At 51.8% G+C, this 21,192-nt stretch overlaps 1 protein-coding gene across 1 annotated transcript in view; it reads left to right on the top strand.

Annotated features, from left to right (window-relative positions):
- TCERG1L (transcription elongation regulator 1 like) overlaps positions 1-21,192 on the top strand; it is a gene marked incomplete at both ends in the record, with an annotated part of 194,151 nt that overhangs the window by 112,217 nt on the left and 60,742 nt on the right. The window contains 2 exons of the mRNA XM_082854101.1: positions 13,550-13,641; positions 17,219-17,307. Coding sequence (XP_082710227.1) covers positions 13,550-13,641; positions 17,219-17,307 — 181 coding nt within the window. The remainder of the gene's footprint in view (positions 1-13,549; positions 13,642-17,218; positions 17,308-21,192) is intronic.

Below are 21,192 nucleotides of genomic sequence, written 5' to 3' on the forward strand. Positions count from 1 at the left end.
CTGGTTTTGGTATCAGGGTGATGGTGGCCTCATAGAATGAGGTTGGGAGTGTTCCTTCTTCTGCAAGTTTTTGGAAGAGTTTGAGAAGGATGGGTGTTAGCTCTTCTCTAAATGTTTGATAGAATTCACCTGTGAAGCCATCTGGTCCTGGACTTTTGTTTGTTGGAAGATTTTTAATCACAGTCTCAATTTCATTACTTGTGATTGGTCTGTTCATATTTTCTATTTCTTCCTGGTTCAGTCCTGGAAGGTTATACCTTTCTAAGAATTTGTCCATTTCTTCCAGGTTGTCCATTTTATTGGCACAGAGTTGCTTGGAGTAGTCTCTTAGGATGCTTTGTATTTCTGCGGTGTCCGTTGAGACTTCTCCTTTTTCATTTCTAATTTTATTAATTTGAGTCCTCTCCCTCTTTTTCTTGATGAGTCTGGCTAATGGTTTATCAATTTTGTTTATCTCCTCAAAGAACCAGCTTTTACTTTTACTGATCTTTGCTATCGATTTCTTTGTTTCTATTTCATTTATTTCTGCTCTGATCTTTATGATTTCTTTCCTTCTACTAAATTTGAATTTTGTTTGTTCTTCTTTCTCTAGTTCCTTTAGGTGTAAGGTTAGATTGTTTATTTGAGATTTTTGTTGTTTCTTGAGGTAGGATTGTATTGCTATAAACATCCCTCTTAGAACTGCTTTTGCTGCATCTCATAGGTTTTGGATTATCGTGTTTTCAATGTCATTTGTCTCTGGGTATGTTCTGATTTCCTCTTTGATTTCTTCAGTGATCTCTTGGTCATTTAGTAACGTATTGTTTAGCCTCCATGTGTTTGTGTTTTTTACGTTTTTTGCCCTGTAATTGATTTCTAATCTCATAGTGTTGTGGTCAGAAAAGATGCTTGATATTATTTCAATTTTCTTAAATTTACTGAGGCTTGATTTGTGACCCAGGATGTGATCTATCTGGAGAATGTTCCCTGCGCACTTGAGAAGAAAGTGTAATCTGCTGTTTTTGAATGGAATGTCCTATAAATTCAATTAAATCTATCGAGTATATTGTGTCATTTAAAGCTTGTGTTTCCTTATTAATTTTCTGTCTGGACGGTCTGTCCATTGGTGTAAGTGAGGTGTTAAAGTCCCTCACTATTATTGTGTTACTGTTGATTTCCTCTTTTATAGCTGTTAGCAGTTGCCTTATGTATTGAGGTGCTCCTATGTTGGGTGCATATATATTTATAATTGTTATATCTTCTTCTTGGATTGATCCCTTGGTCATTATGTAGTGTCCTTCCTTGTCTCTTGTAACATTCTTTATTTTAAAGTCTATTTTATCTGATATGAGTATTGTTACTCCAGCTTTCTCTTGATTTCCATTTGCGTGGAATATCCTTTTCCATCCCCTCACTTTCAGTCTGTATGTGTCCCTAGGTTTGAAGTGGGTCTCTTGTAGACAGCATGTATATGGGTCTTGTTTTAGTATCCATTCACCGAGCCTGTGTCTTTTGATTGGAGCCTTTAATCCATTCATGTTTAAGGTAATTATCGATATGCATGTTCCTATTACCATTTTCTTAATTGTTAATGGGCTTGTTTTTGTAGGTCCTTTCCTTCTCTTGTGTTTCCCACTTAGAGAAGTTCCTTTAGCATTTGTTGTAGAGCTGGTTTGGTGGTGCTGAATCCTCTTAGCTTTTGCTTGTCTGTAAAGCTTTTGATTTCTCCATCAAATCTGAATGAGATCCTTGCTGGGTAGAGTAATCTTGATTGTAGGTTCTTCCCTTTCATGACTTTAAATACGTCATGTCACTCCCTTCTGGCTTGTAGAGTTTCTGCTGAGAAATAAGCTGTTAACCTTATGGGAGTTCCCTTGTATGTTATTTGTCATTTTTTCCCTTGTTGCTTTCAATAATTTTTCTTTGTCTTTAATTTTTGTGAATTTGATTACTATGTGTCTTGGCGTGTTTCTCCATGGATTTATCCTGCCTGGGTCTCTCTGTACTTCCTGGACTTGGGTGGCTGTTTCCTTTCCCATGTTAAGGAAGTTTTCATCTCTAGTCTCCTCAAGTATTTTCTCGGGTCCTTTCTCTTCTCCTTCTGGGACCCCTATCATGTGAATGTTGTTGTGTTTAATGTTGTCCCAGAGGTCTCTTAGGCTGTCTTCATTTCTTTTCATTCTTTTATTCTCTTTTCTTTATTCTGTTCCATGGCAGTGAATTCCCCCATTCTGTCTTCCAGGTCACTTATCCGTTCTTCTGCCTCAGTTATTCTGCTTGATTCCTTCTAGTGTATTTTTCATTTCAGTTATTGTATTGTTCATCTCTGTTTGTTTGTTCTTTAATTCTTCTAGGTGTTTGTTCTTTAATTCTTCCAGGTCTTTGTTAAACATTTCTTGCATCTTCTCGATCTTTGCCTCCATTCTTTTTATGAGGTCCTGGAGCATCTTCACTGTCATTATTCTGAATTCTTTTTCTGGAAGCTTGCCTATCTCCACTTCATTTAGTTGTTTTTCTGGGGTTTTATCTTGTTCCTTCATCTGGTACAAAGTATTCTGCCTTCTCATTTTGTCTATGTTTCTGTGAATGTGGTTTTCCTTCCACAGGCTGCAGGATTGTAGTTCTTCTTGCTTCTGCTGTCTGCCCTCTGGTGGTTGAGGCTATCTAAGGATTGTGCAAGCTTCCTGATGGTAGGGACTGGTGGTGGGTCCGCCAGAATGGTTTTGACTTCTGTGTTCTGATTTGCAGCTACATCTCAACATGAGCGATGATGCTTTGGAACAATAAATGGTCTTTCCTATAGTATTTGCAAAGGGCTGACAAGTTTCCCTTAAAATTTTCATGATAGAATAGTTGCTACTACAATTTTTTTGAAGATCTGGCCAGAAGAACAAGCTGTATTTTGCATGGAATATAACTGGACCTGGGGCTGAGTTTACACATGTGGGGAGCAGGGACGCAGGGAGCCCTTCTGCTCCTGACTCACAGGACCCCTCCTGGGTCTCCGTCCAGGCTGGGGTCCTCTCCGCCTGCTCAATGGCAGGCAGACCCTATGCAGTAGACGAGGCTAGTTTAGGATGATGTTGCCCCAATTATTGCTGGGATCCCATTGCATGAGCACCTGCCTTGGCAGACGTTGTGCTCAGCACTATAGTATACTCAGTATCTCTGTCCACAGCCAGAACCTTCACTGCTATGGACTGAATGTTCCTGCCGCCCCCCTCAAATTCATATGTTGAAGCTGTAACCCTCAATGTGATAGGATTTGGATGTGGAACCTTTGGGAAGTCGTTAGGTTTAGATGAGGTCATGTGGGTGAGGCCCTTATGATGGGATTGGTGCCCTTATAAGAGAGACACAGAGCAGTCTGTCTCTCTGTCGTATGAAAACTCTTGGAAAATGTGGCATCTGTAGAGGAAGAGATCTCTCACCAAAACCCCACAGTGCCAGCACCCTGATCTTGGAATTCCAGCCTCCAGAAGAGTCTGGAGAAATAAATGTCTGTTGTTTAAGCCACCTCATCTATGGTATTTTGTTATAGCAGCCTGAGCTGACTAAGGTATTATTTTTCCTATTCTGTTGGAAAAGTTGAAACTCAAAGGAGGTGAGAGATTGTCCCCATATTTCAGGCCTAAAATAAGTAGCTAAGCTGGGTTTAGACTCCCAGGCCTGCCTAATTCCGAACCCCAGTCTCTGTGCGGAGCCCAACACCAGTCTGGTACCCCAGGAGGCAGTGGCTGCTGTGCCAAACTCCCTGGTCCCTGAGCTTCCCAAACCAGGTGAAGGGAGAGTGTTGTCCCTAACTGAACCCCACTGCAGCTCCCTCCTCCCAGGCCAGGGACCCATTGCTGGGGGAGGGCCCAGCCCCGGCAGGAGAACCAGAGGGTATGTCCCAACCACACAGACCCAGGAGATTCCTCAGACTCAGGACGGCTGCTTCAGTTCCATGGTGGGCAGTGTGTTGAGGGGAGTCTGTGCCCCCCTGTCCTGAGCCCTAAAGTTCCCCAAGATGAGAATCCCCTCCAATGGCTACATCAAACCCAAGGGCCCAGCCACGCACCTCCTCTTCATGGGGCTGGACATTGCTAATAATAGAACATGCTCAGTGATCATAATTTCCATTCCAGCAACAAGGGTTTCACAAATCTCCCTTTTATATTACAATTGCTTTAATATTGAATTTTTTTTACATAAATGTTCCTATTTGATAAAATTTAATGATGTAATTTAGAATATGAATATATTTAATCATGCGTTTCTCTTCCATATATAACTAACGGTTATATAAAAAATGTACTTTGGGGATGTTTTAAAATCTGAGGCCATGAATACTTATGCCAAGGTAACTAATGTGTTAAATACGATATCTGAACTCTAAGACTCTAACGCTTAATTTTAGCATTGCCAAAAGGCTCCTAGGACTGCTACAGGCCTCACTTGAGATTCCTTTTCTATGAAATAATAGTAACAGTAGCTAGTAGCCTTGGAAAAATCTTCAGTGTGAAAATAAAATAATTTTGTTACATGTATAAAGCACTCTGTAATATACTATGTATAATGCAGTATGTATAACATTATTTATATTGACAATTTCATATGCCATTGTCCGCGTATTTTTAGCTTTCACTGCTCCTTGTCATATCCACATGGTGGGGGGGAGGGGGATGACTGCTCTCTCGCTGGCCTGCGTGGCCTTATCTCCCCACTGGGCCCTGCCTTCTGTCACTTGCCCTGGCACCTGTGGTCCGAGTCCTGTCCCGGATGTGGGCCTCAGCTCTGGGACTTGCTATTCCTTGTTTCCATAAGTTGTTCCCGCCCCCTTGTCCCAACCCCTGTCCATCTTTGGACCCTCGCTCCACCTGTAGATTCACCTGCCAGCTCCAGAGGAACCTGTCCTGTCCTCTCCCCGGTGCCCCTGGCCGCAGGGTTGGTTGGTCCTGAGGCCTGCCGCTCACCTGGCTTCACGTGCCTTTCTTTCTTTTCTTTTCTTTTTTTTTTAAACGTCTTTATTGGAGTATAAGTGCTTTACATTGTTGTGTTAGCTTCTGCTGTATAACAAGGTGAATCAGCTATATGCATATGTATATCCCCATATTCCCTCCCTCTTGCATCTCCCTCCCACCCTCCCTATCCCACCCCTCTAGGTAGTCACAAAGCACTGAGCTGATCTCCCTGTGCTATGCGGCTGCTTCCCGCTAGCTAGCTATTTTACGTTTGGTAGCGTATATATGTCCATGCCACTCTCTCACTTCGTCCCAGCTTACCCTTCCCCCTCCCTGTGTCCTCAAGTCCTCACGTGCCTTTCTTTTCCCTCTACCCACCTTGTACCTCATGCCACCTTAGAGCAGGGCCACACCTGCCACGTTTTGACCAAAAAATGAAGAAACTGTCGTGAGCCTTTTGGAGCACTGCTGTCACCAGGTGCAGAAATGAGAATGTGGTGACTACTGAACCTACTGGCAGTCACCCCTCTGCGGTCAGATCAGAAGTGGCTTCTGGGGAATCAGGGTACGTGGGCCCCCTCTCACGGAAGGACCTGCCCTGATCAGCGGCGTGACAAAACCGTCGCTGTGTGTGCACTGCTTCCGTCACTGTGACGTGCCAATGCAGGTCCTATTCGTCTGCTGTAGATCAGAAATTAGTACCTTTCCATTAACCTCAAAACCCAAATCAAATAAAAATTTGGGATCCTTTTGCTTTAATGACCTCGGATTTGAAGAAATTGCTGGAAGCCCCCGTCTCCCAGCCCTCCACGGTGGTCTTACTGGTGGTTGGGCTGTGCCTGAACTTCCCAGGTTCCTGGGCCTAGGCTGGCTCGGCCTCCTGGCTGCTGTGAGGTTGACACCCAGGGAAACCCGGGGGACCCAGTGGCCTGTGGGGCGGGACAGGCTGAGCTCTTCACATCCCAGCGCTTTAAACAGAGGAGTCTTAACACCTCTGCTTAGTGCATTCTCGAATAGAGAAAAAGAAAGTTTAAAAATTAACTTAAATGATACCAATTTGATGTTTCTGTGTTTTTAACTGGAGCCAGTCCTGCCCTTAGGGCATAGCGTGGGCTGTCACCAGGACCCAGGAAAGGAAACAGAGAGGTTCTCCCCTGGGGCTGCTCACGCGTGTAGCTCCCACCCAGGTGGCCTGGGGACCCCACCTGTCCACTCTGTGATGGGGCCCCGCTCACCCTTCCCACCGCAGGGAGGGCAGGGGGAGGTGTTGCCAGGTGCCCACACAGGTCCCCCAGGGAGAGATGTTTGCCTGGTGTCCCCACGAGAGAGAATCATAGGCCCTCCTCGGTGGGGACCGTACAGGAGCGTGTCCCCAAGGGACCAAAACCAGCGTCAAGGATCATGTCGAGTTATTAAATGCTGGAGTCCAATGCAGGAGTTGACGCTTCTCTCTTGGAGTTGCTGTGTCTTCTCATTAAACAATTAATCTGGGGCTCTTTGGAGGGTATAGTAGGGTCCCGTCTCTTGGTTCTGTTCTTTAACTTGATGAAAGAGACAGCCAGCAGGTGTGGAAACTGGACGGTCAACCTGGCAGCATTTACACTGAGGCAGATGCTGGGTCCTGAGGGATCTGGAGACACCTGGTAGGTGGGGCGGGGGGAGGCCGCCCCGTGTCGTGTGCTTCCCCCGGAGCCCCAGCGTTGGGGAGACCTCACGTCTGGGGGATGGGGGAGAGTCTCCACGACCAGGTTCTGCATTAAAGCCAGTGCCCGCAAGAGCGGGGGGTCCTGTCCCCGAGGCTGGAGGAGCCCTGCCTGTCGAGTGAGACCCTGGAATCATGCTCAGCCCCGAGGGGCTTCCTTCAGGCCTTTGAGGAGCTCTCAGCAGTCGTGAGATGCTCATCGTTACATTCGTCGAAGCTCAGCTGATGGAACGGGAGACGTTCAAACTGCAAAGCATGGCATCCTTGTCCAGAACGACTGCAAGGACCTCAGCCCGCGGGCCTTCTCGTTTCTTGCACCAGCCCGCGAGAATCTCACCACTAAGCTCCTACGAGCATCTCCCTGGCCATTGTCTGGTTTCAAATTCAATGTCCTATTAAAACAGGTAACCTCGGGGTGCAGAGGCTGGACGAAGCTTCCTCAGGCGGCCCTCCCGAGGAGACTTCGGCTGCGAGGCAGAATTCTCAGGGGCCCAGGGATGGACCGAGGTCTGCACCTGCCTGGCGGGGAGGCATCCGGCTTTGCCCTTTTGACCACACTAGGTCAGAACCTCCCTCCCCTGTCACTTCAGTCCCCTGTGGAAGCCGCGATTTCTTAAAGCTCTGAGAGGGACGTGAGGGAGCTTGAAAAAGCCTCAAGACAAAGAGAAGGAAGAGACTTAATAACTGTCCAGGAAGGTAGAGGCGACTTAGGTAAAAAATGGCAACATGCCGGCCCTGTTACTGGAGAGAAAAGGACTACGGCAGAGGGGCTTGGGGGCTGGACGGCTACAGTCTGGGAGCACAAGTGTCATTAAAGACGAAAAGAAACTGTAGTCTGGATCTAGAACGGTCAGACATCGGTGGAGACGGGAGATATGGGGGGAGCATACAGGGGGTATCGTGGGGAGTCCTGTCCTGGGAGCCCGCCCCCCAGCCTTTCACCTGCCCACCAGCTGACGTTTGTCCCATGCCTGCTGCTCAGTGCCAGCCCCGGAGGTGGCTGTTAGCTGTGGCCGCGGGAGGCTTGCTGGAGGCGGGGGCACAGCACACCCTCCACCCGTCATGTGCATGCAGGCGTGAGCGCCCAAGCAAGAGGAGGTGACAGAGCACCCTCGGAGGCAGAAGAGGGGAAATGATAGACCGTAGGACAATTTTCAAAGACGCTGTCCGTGTTTTGAAAGCAATGCATAGTATATATAGTTCTTATAACAGACAACTTATTTTGGATGTCAGCTGTAGAAAACGTCATCACACTTTCTGCACTCATATGTCAGCTTTTTTTCCGTTCTTTTCTGACATGGGTGGACCAGAGAGTAACCTAACTAAGTAGTGGATTTCTGTGTAATGCATTTAACTGCTGCGATGGCTGGAAAGTCATCAAAATAGTAGTCTTTTCTGTGTGTGTGTCTGTCTGTCTGTCTGTCTGCGTGTAAGCATGTGCCCGTGTGTGTTGGGGGTGCACCCTTGCCTCTCAGGTGGATGGGCACCTGAGCCCCTGGTGCCAGCTCGGGTCCTCAGGGTAACCGCCGTGACAAGCCCAGCCATGACTCTTGTGACACCACTTTGGTGGCAGCAGCACTGCCAGGTGTGTGCTCTCTGGCATCCCCGGGGCGAGGTCGGGTGATGGGCGGGTGTTTTCCCTCTTTCAGCAGCTGTAATTCCTGTGCTGCCTTGAAAGGTGGGCGTTGCTGACATAACTCAGCCTGGGACTGTGAAATGGATTTATGCTTTTTGGAAAAGATTGAATGCCGCACTTTTGCAACATGCTCTCCCTGAACCAAAGAGAAGTGTTTTAAATGATGGTTTGCAGTCTACAGGAATGCCTATAAAAAATGTAGGGGGGCTCACAAATGATATGCCATTTGCCTGAAAATGATATTCAGTCACAGTGGAGGCTAGAAGGCCTTGTCTAGTTTTCTTAGGTGTGAAATGAGATGACTGTTTCTGCTTTGCTTAAGCATCGCAGAAATTATTTTAAGGCAACACTTACAGGAGACAGTATTCGAGATTAAAATACCATTCATTATTCTCCTTAAGGCATTTCTTTAAGTGATACACTATTGGTTCTTGGAGATGAGAACATTCATATATGGAAGTGGGGTCACTAGATCGTGGCAGACACAGAAAATGGGACCCCAGCACTCCAGGATTGCCCCTAGCACCCCATGTCCTACACAGGCTTCTCCAGGACTAGGGTGGGGGGTCACTGGGGAGAAACCTCTGTTTCTGAGCACATTCCCCGGCAGGGACCCGTCTGTTCACTTCCAGTCTTTGCAGGCGGAGGCCTGTGCGCACGTGGGGTTTAGTGGTGTGGACTGGCTTTGTCAACCTTCCCATCGTGGCCAGTGGTCTGCAATGACCAGGGAACTCAAGTCATCCTGCTGTCCCCCCAACCTCACGGGCTCCCCCAGGAGGTCACAATCAGGGTCGTGTGGTGCAGACCATCTCTGGATCAGGGGTCCCCTTGGTCTAAGAGGAGATTCCCCACTAATTCCAAATTCGTCAGAAGCCACTGTTGGTTTTCAGGATAGAAAAGGTTAACTGTCTCTTCTGCCCTCTTCCTTGGGGTTAATCCATTTCCTTCTTCCCCAGCAGGAAACCAGATTATTCTGGCCCTCCAAGTTCACTGCTCATATCTTCTATTTTGGGGGAATATACCCCAAGCAGTTGCAGATGTCCTGTTGACTTTCAGAATCCCAGAATTGGAAGAAACTTAGGAGATCGGTCCATTTTATAGATGAGGAAACTGAGACCAAGGGAGGGCAAAATTTATTGGATTAAAATGAGATTGAATTTCAGAGTCACCTTTTGAGTTAAAAGATGCGGACGTGTTTTTATATCTTTTTGACAAGTTAGACAATTTTGACTCGTCTGCAGTGGTTCTTTATGTTAATAATTAAGAAAGCAACTTTTAAATGTTTAAGACAATCCTAGTGCTTTATTCAGTATAGTTCTGGGTGTATAGTGATTGTCCCATTACCATTGTATAAGAGCCATCTTTGCTCTGAGGCCTGATACCAGATAACTTGGAGTCTTCACGTCCCCGGGACTCTAAGGGAACAGGTGGCTTAGATGGGGACTAATGACCAAGAGGTTACATGCTGGGGAGCTGACATGGACCCCTGACCTCAGATTAGGCCACAGCAAGCCCACCTCGCTCTTCTTTTAGGGAAACGAGGTTGATTGATTGCCGAGCTAGACGTTTCCACGGCTAAGTCTCGCCTATGAGGAGCATGGCTTTTCTGTCCCCTTTGTCCCACGGGACAAGTTTTGCCGACTGTTCACCTTCCGAGGGCTGTTGTGTATCCCCTCCCGTCACCCTTGCCAACTCCTGCAGCATTTTGAGGGAAGGTGCTGTCTGATTGCTCACTCCACTTCCCCCCACTTCTCCCCGCAAACAGCCAGGGTTGTGCTGGATTCTGTACAGGCAGCAAGTACGTGTTTTCAGTGGACTGTGTGCAGTTTTCACACAGGCCCCTTTCTTCTTCCCGGCTTCCATGCGACCTTTCTGGGCCTCCTTGTCGCTCAGCCCTGCCAGGAGGAAAAGCAAACTGTCTGAGAGCCCTTCCCCTCCCAGGGCTGGGCTTGATCAATAGACCAACCGCCCCCAAAGATCTGACCATCCTGCCCCCCTCACAGGGTGGAAGGGCATCACGCACGCCCCTAAGCACTTCAGCACCAGGTCTTCAGACCTGTTGATTCTCCTCCACAAACTAGTTCTCTTTGACACCCAAGGGAGCATCTGATGGCAGCATCAGCGGGGTTTGTGGAGAGGCCCAAAGCACGGGGTGGTTAAGCAGGTCAGAGTGGGCCCCGGAGTGGCCCTCGGGGAGACGTAGCATCCGCTCTTCCAGGACGAACATGGAGACCCAGGCTATCACGAGAGGGATCTGGGTGCCCCAGCTGAGCCAAGCAGCAAGGCTGCATGAGCCACGGCTGTGAGGGGGGTGGGCTCTTAAGGAAGCCGCGCAGGGCGAGGCCCAACGTCTGTCACAGGCGCTCTGGGGGCCGCGTGTGCCGCGAGGGCCTTCAGCGTGATGATCAGGGCCGTCTTTGCAGAGAAGCCGTCACAGCGAGCAGCGCCGTGCATGTAGCCCAAATGCCAGATTTGAAGAGCTAAGTTTTACAAAGATCAAGTGTTTTCAATAAAGGAAAAAAAATTAATATACTTTCTCAGAATAATGAGGGCATACACGTAAGCAAGACTGCTCTCGTTGAGAATTGCGTTACGATGAGCACACAGGGCCTTGCGCTCAGTTTCCTCGCACTGTTTTTACAACGTGTAGTATTTGCATGAGGTGAGAGATCCTCCCATTTCCAGTGACGCCCGACTGCTTTGTTTTCTGTGCGGAGCCCCCGCATCGGCACACGGCCCCTCCCTCAGGGCACGGCCGTGCGGACTGGGAAGGAGCCCAGACCGTGTGCTCAGGCGGTGGAAAGCTGCTCATTTCTACTCACAGCTCAGGTCTCGGTCCAGCAGCTCGAAAGTAGAGCCCAGGGTCATAACCAGGCCCTTCCACTTCGTTGCAAGTTCAAGCTTTTCTCCCCTTTCCTTGGGCCTTGCCGGGAGGCAAGGTGGGAGCAGGGAGAGTTCAGCTTCCTTTTTGTTCTCTGGCCTCCTTCACAGAGCAGGGGTCGAGCGTCCCAGGTCCTGCGGGCGGCTCTGGGGAGGTTCTGCAGGCTTGGTCTCCTGGGCAAGGCAGTGTCCCTGTGTCCCCGGCCTCTCTTTCGCACAGGAGCTGCTCTGGTGGCCTCTTCAGACGCCACCCTCCGTGGCTCTCTCCTCAGTGCCCCCACCCCGGCGCAGGCCCTTGCGCTTTTCTGGCCAGTGTAGACCTCTTGCTAAGGCCGCCCACACCCAGGCATCCTTGCAAAGCCCCTCTGCCCACCTTGGGCACCAGCCTCCCACCCTGTTCCTCAGCTGCAGCGGCGGGAAGGGCTGGGTTCCAGGACTGCCCCGTGGATGCCCCCTGGCAAACCCCCGTTCCCGTCTGGCACGGAGTTGGTGGCTGGTGGGATCAGGGCCTGAGCTGAAGCCCAGACGGGGGTCCCCGGCTCTAGACCTCGTGACAGGCCGGGCTCTGCAGGACGAGTGGGGACAGGGTATCAGAGAATCTACTGTTGACTCAGTGGAACCACCCGCATTCCTCGAGGCTGGGGTGTGGTTTGTTGACTGAGGTTTGCTTTACAGTCCCTTCCCCAAGGCCGACGGTGAAATGGCCCTGTAAGTGGTGCTGCCAGGCCCGAGGCGAGCCTCTGGGTGGTGGTCACGGCTGCCCGGGATCCCAGTGGTCGGCACTTACCGCCCCCGTGTGAAGGGGACGTGCGTTCCAGGCTCCAGACGCACGGGTTTGGAGATGTGAGGGCCGCCGGAAGCCGCAAGGTCTGGGGTCCACGCTTGGTCTGTTTGCCACCAGCCTGAGCTAAGGTCCCTTTAAGAGCCAGGACCAGCCAGCTGGCCCCTGGGGAGAGCCTGCAGGCCAGGCCACGCTTCAGAGTGACAGCAAGCCTGGCTGCGGTCCTAACAACCTCTGTCCGTCCATCCATGTCCGTGACAGGTGGAGGCGGGGCCTCAGGGCTGGCTCCTGCGTGCTTCTGCCTCGTCCAGACGCAGCACCTCTGTGGGGACTGGACTTTTGGTCCAGGTCCAGAGCTGGCCCCGGGGCACTGCTGCACCTCTGAGGTACAGTTGTTAGTGGGGTACCTGCTCCCTCACCCAGGCTCTGGCGCGACTGCCCTGCAGCCTGGACCTGGCTCTGCAGCCACTAGGGTGCCAGGTACCAATGCCCACCGTGGCACCATGGCCGGGCCCCAGGTGGGAGCCAAGCCCAAGCATGCACACACACACGTACACACACGTACATTCGTGAGAACACACAGACGCGCACACACACAGACACGTACACACACGTACATTCGTGAGAACACACAGATGCGCACACACAGACACGTACACACACGTACATTCGTGAGAACACACAGACGCGCACACACACAGACACGTACACACACGTACATTCGTGAGAACACACAGACGCGCACACACACAGACACGTACACACACGTACATTCGTGAGAACACACAGACGCGCACACACACAGAGCAGTGCTTGTTGTTCTCTCCTCCCTTCCACTGGGAAGGAGAGACCCTGGGACCTGCTCAACTGTGTTGCACAGACAGGAGCCCCAGGTCAAGCAATCCCTTCCAGACCCTTCCAGGGTCTCCTCGGTGAATTTATCTATTTGTGAGGCTGGTGTGTTTAGGTGGCTTGGTGTTTCTACTAATCCTTGCTCCTAACACCCTGGTTAATCTTGCTGTCCGTCACTGCCCGCAGACGTCCGAGGCTACGCAACGTCTTTGAATAAGATGAAGCCTAAGTCTGTTTTCATATCTGGAGTCAGGTTGTTTCCACTTTCCCCTCCCTCCTCCCAGACAGTCACTGTCTGCACAGTCAAAGCACTGTGCAGGCCACCCATGGGGGCCAGAGTCCACTTTAGTGATGGGCAAACAACGGTAACGGGAGGTCTGGCCAGCATGGACCCCCAGCCCCTGTTGGGACAGGGCTCAGGGTGGCCCATGACGGCCACTGGCTGTTGAAGCCTACGGAAGCCTGCCTCTGCTGCCCACATTGGCCCCCTTGTCAGGGAGACCTGAGTCCCGTCCATTGTGACCCACGTGGCCTGGTCCAGGATGCGTGTGTGGCCAAGTGCTCCGTGGACAGTGCTGTGCAGGCTCAGATGGGGTTGCCAGGACCTCACCATGGAGTCGCAGTGGAGGCGTGGCCAGCACCAGTCGGCACAGCTTCCCGTGGGATGCACCGCGCGCACCACCACTCTGAATTCTCCAAGCCACTGTCTGTCCTTGTTCAGTTTTACAAACTGACAGGACAAACAGATGCTAACGACGGTTGTTTTGGCCCCGCAGATAAAAGCAGAGAGCACAGCCGGGCGCCCTGCCCGCCGACCCTGATGCTGCACGGGGAGACGAAGAGCCCGGCGGGAGACAGACCAGCCAAGGTCAGTGGGCTGCGAAGATGTGAAACCCCGGGCTGGGGGCTGCGGGGCCCGCACGGCCTTCGTCCCTGTTTTCCCACCTGGCTCTCAGCAGTGGTGCTTTGCGGTCCCCTGTGTGGAATGGGGCCGGATCCAGCAGGACAGCTCCAGAGTCCTGAGGAAGGGAAGGGGCATCCGGGAGCCGGGCAGAAGCAGCCTGGCCTTCCCTTCCTGGTCTGGGTCTAGAGCTCGCTGGCCAGCACTGCTCAGAGGAGTAGTGACCCTGGCCTTCTGGGTCCGCCGCCCTCACATCTCAGCAGGCACGGGCACGCGGGCAGCCAGGCCGTGCAGTTGGACGCCCCTCAGGCGAGGCTGCGGTCTGCGTTTGATTTCACTGTTATAGGAAAACCAGCACATGTTTGTGTTTCCTGAACGCCTTAGAGTCTCAGGTCCTTCCCTTTGCTCGTTTACCAGACGGCATTTTATAGACTGTGAACGCGTTGGATGCGTTTCTCTTCCCACGACTAACCCAAGAGATCAGCGTTTATTGCTGCTTTTGAAAGTCACAAACGGCACTTTGGCCTCTGGTCTGATCTGTCAGCTACGCTGCTGGCCTCTGGCCTGCCCCAGTGTCGTGCGAACATTCTCTCTTCCTTTGCTGTTACCAGGTGTGTCTCTGCCTCAGCCTGTTGCGTCCCCGTTCCCGCTGGTTGTCCTACCGGTTCCCTGTTAGTGACGTCCCTGGGCACACACTCACCTGTGGGCCGCGCCTTCCTCCCCATCATTAGTGCCGGCGCTAAATGGTATAAATGGATCACGGGCGCTAGTGCAAATTCAACTGTTGCTCCTGATGTAGGATTTCTCTGTAAGAGATTAACATCCGTGTCAGAATTACATGTTTATTAAACAGATCGTCTTTCTTCTGTTTTAGCTACTTTCTTTACCTCTGGGCTCTGTGCCTCTAATTCACTTTTATTACTTCAGTGTGGAAGGGGAGTTTTATGCCACGATTAGCCTTTTTTTTTTTTTTTTTTTTGCGGTACGCGGGCCTCTCACTGTTGTGGCCTCTCCCGTTGCGGAGCACAGTCTCCGGACGCGCAGGCTCAGCGGCCACGGCTCACGGGCCCAGCGGTTCCACAGCATGTGGGATCTTCCCGGACCGGGGCACGAACCCGTGACCCCTGCATCGGCAGACGGACTCTCAACCACTGCGCCACCAGGGAAGCCCATGATTAGCCATTTTTATCACCCACAGGAAATCATAACCAGTGTGCATCTCAAGAAGACGACCTTGGTAATTAGTGAGAATTACTAAGAGAACCCCAGCTTTGCCAAATTGAAATGTTAGTCCCCATCAGAAATCACGTCCCACCGTATTTACTTGAATAATTAGTGGGGGAAATCTACTACTCAGAGGCCCCTCGTTAGGTTTCAGTCTTCAGTTAGCTTCATAGTGAACATCCCTCCTCGTTTTTCTGCTTGGATTAGTAACGGAAACTCTGGCCTTGATATACACATATTTCTAACACAACTGTTTCTCAATACTCCAGTTATGCTATTTTCTCACAGGAAACAAAGACATTTTCTACCACCCCAAAATTCTACAAAAACATCGTTCCTCAACTTATGAACTTAGGGATAATTACGTAAATTACAAATCATTTAGTCAGTGTAATTGTACGTCACAATGAATGAAGGGCCCCAGGAAGCCCCCAGTAAGAGACCAGGATGGACAGGCGTGAAAGAGATCACCCCTCATGTCATGGATCTTACCTGTCTAACCTTTAATTGATGCGGTTCCCCATGGTCCTTGCGCAGAGGCCGCGCTAGACCTGGTCCGGATGAGCTCTTCATCCCGGCCCTTCCCATCCATCCTCTGCCTGGCTCTGCCGGCACTGGCCGTTCTCTCCGATGTCACGGGCTCGACTCCCGAGTGAACAGGAGGCAGGCTCACTCCGTTGCCTGTGGTTTTGCCGGCGTTCGCGTGACTTGTTTGGGGTCTTCCTACCCTTATAGACCCTTGGTGATCTTTTAACTTTATAGTTGAATTTTATGTTTCAGTGCTCTCATAACGTAGCACTTTGCTCGCTAACGATTCTGTTTCAAAGGAGGTTGGGACGGTGGGCATGAGTGCTGGTCCCGGTGTGGCCCTCGGGGGCCCTGGAACAAGCCTGTGGACTCCTGTCCTTGTGCAGCCGGCCGGGCAGCGGTGCCCACATGGGGCGTGGCAGCACTGGCATCCTTGACTTTGAATCCTTCCCACAAATGGCTAACCGTCTCCTCACCCACACCACCTCATAAAGCACTGACACTGATGATGGTAGAAACAGATCCTCAGAGTTTAGGATGACATTTAATTTTTTTTAAAAACAAATCTAGAGCTTTAATCGCTCCTGACTTTCTCAACTCAGAACCTGGCTGCTGCGTTGAATAATTATGCACTAGTATCTTTTAATCTCACCTGATTTTGTGAAAGAGAACACAGTCCTTATTATACTGTTCTAAATTTGAGATTAAAACCATGGAAACAGCTGGTAGAAGAAAAAACAGTGTTTCCTCCCCACTAGAATTTATTGTGCTAACTATGGTTTCATTTCTTTCTTATAGCTGTTCCAAAAGTGAGATGGCACTGACTTAAAAAAACAAAAATTCCCATGGTAATTTTTCAGTTCCACCTGTAGGAGTTTGGTTCTGTTTTCCTTTGTTTAAGAAAATCTGATACCTGTCGTACATCAGTGCAGCTAAATAAGTTCATCTGCATCTTGGATCCGTGTTTATGTTGGCGTCATAATTGCCCATGTTTTCTAATCTCAAACAACTTCTGTTTCTCTCCAGATTCTGACCATAATGAACAATGATCAAGTGTCCCAGCCATAGTTTTTGTTTTTTGTTGTTTTTTTTTTTAACTTTAGGGAATAATCTTCATTTTCTTCTGGGTGATGTCATATCCAAACATTCTTTATTTTCTACCTGAAGACAGAGACAGAGTGATTTTCAAACCCATCTGTGCACCACAGTCACCTGTACAATGTAGAACACGCCCTGAACTCTGCCCTCACCTGGATGCTCTAGGAGGAGGGGGTGGGGGGAGTCACTGCAAGGACACAGGCTTGTCACTTCCCCTGCCTTCAAGGGACGGGACGGCCCAGCCCAGCCACACCTGGGACCCTCACTGCTCCAAGGTTCCCTGCCGCTGAAGGCAGTGTTTGGCCGTAGAGTGACTCCAGCCCCTGGGTCAGCCCATCTCCAGAGACGAATCCAGTGGGAGTTTCTGCCCCCAAGACACTAAGGCATCTGGAAGCAACCTCTCAGCCACCACCACCTGTGTCTGTTTCTACAAAAGCAGGCAGCTGAGCCCATCTGGGATAATTAGAGGGAAGCCTTAGTCTGAATCACTCAACACGGTCAGTGGTACCATTAATTCTAAATTCTCATGTGGCTGCCGGGTGCCATTAGCTGGCTCTGCTGAGCAGGTCATTACCTAATAGCTGCTGTGGGCAGGTCTGTCTGCAGAAGACTTGTTATTCTTTACTCGGTTGCCTGTAGCTGAAGAGGACTGTTTAATTTTTTTAAAGTTCTCTCCTTCTCTCTCTGCTGAAAGGAGGTTCCATCGATCCTAGTGACGGGCGAAGACAGAGTGGCCAAAGGCACAAGACCCGTGGCCTCCACCCCGGTGCCCGGATCCCCCTGGTAAGACGCCCGGAGGCCGGGAGCCCTGTCTGATCCAGCATTTGCTTGTTGTCACCAGAGAGAAATGCATACTCCATCGGTAATGCTGTTTTAAAAAATTAACTTGCAGCTCCTGGCAGGCAGCTCTCCACACTGTGGCCACCTTCTGCTGAAAAATAGCATTTAAGTGATAAGTTATCCTGCTCGAATATATTTGCAAATATGTATTCAAATAGTAATGTGGTTGCATATGTATCCGTGAAAGGCAGTGTCTGAAGAGACGGCAGCACGCCTTGAGCTTCAAAGGCCTTTCCCTCTACTCCAAGAAGAGCGTAACTGAATAGCTGTTAATTAAAGATGTGTCTGGCTCTCTGCAGCTGCCCTGTGAGGATTCCTGATCTTTGAGTACGCCACACTCAAAGCGCCCTCCACGAGGGAGCCACTGGCTTTGCTTTTCTAAATGTCCTTTTATAATGGAGTAATTTGGAAGCAGAGAAAAAGGTTATTATAGTAAAATTAGCTTTAAAACCTGAAGATTAGATTGCAGGATACAGTTGGGAGGAACAGCTAATTTAGAGAACAGAAGTAGAACCATTGGCATCGTTTAATGCACCATCAGGGCGGAAGTAGCAGCCGTCCGTGGTCCCAGGCTGTGGCATTCGCCCTGCATGGTGTCCTGAGTGACGTCTGGCATCTGTCCTGCCCGGCAGCCCTGCCCCGGTCACCTGCTCACTGCGAGAACCTGTGCTCTTAACTGGACAGGCGGGGCACCCGCTCCTCTGGTCGGTCAATGGTCGGTGTTGCGGGCACCCGGGGGCCCCCCGCCCTCTGCCTTTAGCTGAAATGCTCGGCACCCTGGGGATGCCTCACGGGTCCGGGCTCCCTGTGCTAACACTTAGTGACACAGTGTTTCCAACGCCTACAGAGTGTCCTGCAATTAATTCAGTTGGTTTCTGACACCAACTCCTGGGTTAGCCAAAACCCCGCAGGCTGAGTGAGGGCTCAGTCCCACCCCTCTTCCCCTCCTTCAGACCCAGCCGGCTGCCGGCATCTCTGCCCAGCTGATTGCGAACTCAGGGCTTCCCACGACCTCCCCTCGGTTTGAGAATTTGCTAGAACGACTCACAGAACTTAGAAGAGTGATTTACTTATGATAGCGGTTTTATTATAAGGACACAACACAGGAACAGCCAGGTGGAAGAGAGGCACAGGGCAAGGTGTGGGAGGGGTCTCGGGGCCCCCATTCCCTCTTGGGGGCATCACCCTCCCAGGACACCAACGTGGTCACCACGTTCAGCCTCTCTGACCTGAAGGAGGTTTTATGGACGTCTTATTACTAGGCACGCCCTCTCCCCTCCTGGAGGGCGTGAGGTGAGGCCACAAACCCACCCTCTCGACCCGTAGCGGGTCCTTCCGGGCCCAGCCCCGTCCTCCAAGAGTCACCACGTGGGGCATGGGGGCAGACTCGAGTGTGCTCAGAGGGGCTCCTTATGAGTAAGAACAGACACTCAATCACTCAGCTAATGCCAAGGGCTTTAGGAGCCTGGTGCCAGGAACCGAATGGGGGACAAAACAAAATTAAACTATCTATTTTTTATGACGCTACGAATGCTGTTTGGGGTCTTCTGTAACCAGACTCCTCACATGTGTTTCTAAGGCCAGCTCACTTTGCCACAGATCGTACGGCGGGTGAGAATAAATTCAGCGCGGGCGCGTGGCCCTGTTACTGGGTACGTGATGCTGCCCTTGGGGATTATAACTGGGGAGAAGACATGACCTTGGGCCCTAGAAGCTTCTGACTGTGGAAGCTGTGGTGTCAATTCCTCAACAGTACTGTGTTACAGCACAAAATGCTTCCTGAGATCCTGGAGTCACACCGTCCTCGTCTGCCGCTGCCCCTCTGTGTGGGGGCCTTGGCCTTGAATTATTAATCAGGCTTCCAGCCCCGTGGCGCCATGGAGGGAGCCACCCTCTCCTGACTTACAGGCTGTCACGCGGCACGAGCAAGACGTGCCGCAGGGCAGGCGTGTCCGGGCCGCGGTCCGGACTTTCAGATGAGGCCGTGCTGCGCTTTCTGAGTGGGAGTTAGGCCCGCCGGCCGGACCTGGGCATCCTTCCCACCTCTGCTCCCCTATTTCCCTGCCTTCCTGACTCAGTCCCACCCAAGCGAGGCTGCCCAGCCTCACTGAGCAGCCCGGGGTAAAGGGTGCCAGTGTGTAAAAAAACCCACACCTGGGAGGCTGGGTCTGTGCATCCCCTGCAAAGTGGAAGAGGGACCTGGACCTCGCAGGGAGCAGGGGGCGTAGGGGCAGCACCAGACCGGCTTCTACTGCAGCCTCCCTCCCTCCCGACTGGGGGAGGCTGTGTGCAGCATGGTCTGACGCGCCCTTAACCTTGGTGTTGCACCCACGGAAGCCTTGGTGAGGACACACCTGCGTGACCGCAATCTGCCTCTGGGAAGAGCTCTTCTGCCCTGGGGGCTGCACCTGCTGCACCCAGTGAGCTCGGGTCACCCACCACGACCCCGTCCAGGGAGCGGGCTAGTCGTCAGCCTGTGCCTGGGGTCAGCCAGCTCCTCAGGAGACGAAGGACAGAGAGACCTCCTGGAGGTGCAGGAGGCCAAAGCACTGCCTCCTCCACCTGTCGTCCCCGCCGGCCATCGCAGGCCAGGAAGCTTGAGGAAGCCCTCGCCCAGACCGAGAACGTGCCAGGGACCCGCTGCCTTTAACTCTCTGGTAAGCAGGGATTCACAGTGGGGCGTCCACGCGACAGTGCACTGGGGAGACTGGAGGAGGTGCCTGGGTCTGTAAGAGTCAGCGAGTCCAGGGATCCCAGCGGGTCTCCAGGCGCTGTCAGAGGCTGCGGTGACCAGAGGAGGGGGCAGGGCCACGGGAGGGCTCGGCTGTCTCCACCGAGTGGGTCTCCACCTCTCACGGCCGAGCGCCCGGAGTGCCTCTCTGTGTCCGAAGTCACTGTGTTCTTCCCTTGACGGTGCGTCCTCTCCATGGAGGTCCCCAGCCGGTCAAACTCCGGGCCCGCTCCCGCCGAGCCGACCCCCATCTTGCCCTCTTAGGCTGGTAGGGAAGCCAGCGCTCAAACTTCCCTGCAGTGAGAGACCCCCGGGTTGAGGAAGCTGGACTCTGCAGCGGGTCCCCGGCCCATTCTCTGCCTGGTTGAGGGCAACGGCTGCTTGATGTAACAGCAGAGGAGGAAACACTGACTGTTCCTGACGGCGGATTCTCCTGGACGCCCTGGGCCTTGGTCGAGATGGAGCCGCCCGGAAGGCGTTTGTTTCGTGAAGATGGCCTGGGGTCCTGGACAACGTCTGATGTGAGAACAAGCCTCCTGCGGGGGCCACTCTCTCCGCAGGGCTGCCTGACGCTTCTGTGCTGTCCCCTGTCTCCACCACTTGAAAATGGGACCGTCAGTGCATGGTCAATGACTGAGGGCCGGCAGGCAGCATCTTTCAGGAGCCACACAAAGAAGTTGAAGCAAGTGGGGTCCGCAGGGGCACAGGCGGCTCCCCTCCCCCAGGCGGCTCCCGCGCTGCCAGGGTCTCGGGGCCCTTCCAGACGCCTGTGTCCCACGCTGGGAGCTGAGGACCCGCGGGTGCTTCCCCTGCACACGCGAGGCATTCCTGTGGCTGGTCACTGCCCTCATCTCCAGCCGGCAGGTTATCGGGTCACTGAACGCACATTGGTGTCGGTGGGCGCGGCAGCCGGAGGTGCCCAAGCTGGAGACCAGGCTTAGAGGGTGAACAACAACACGCCGGTGTGTCCTGTGCTCTCAAGGCCCCCCTGAACCTTGACCTCACTGCGGACACAGGTTGTGTGGTCCACCCGCATGGAGTGGTTCTGCAGCACACCAGCTGGGTGTCCCACAGGTCAACCCATCTGACACTGTCAG

The sequence above is a fragment of the Leucopleurus acutus genome (assembly GCF_964270905.1).
Source record: "Leucopleurus acutus genome assembly, chromosome: 14".
Classification (NCBI taxonomy): domain Eukaryota; kingdom Metazoa; phylum Chordata; class Mammalia; order Artiodactyla; family Delphinidae; genus Leucopleurus; species Leucopleurus acutus.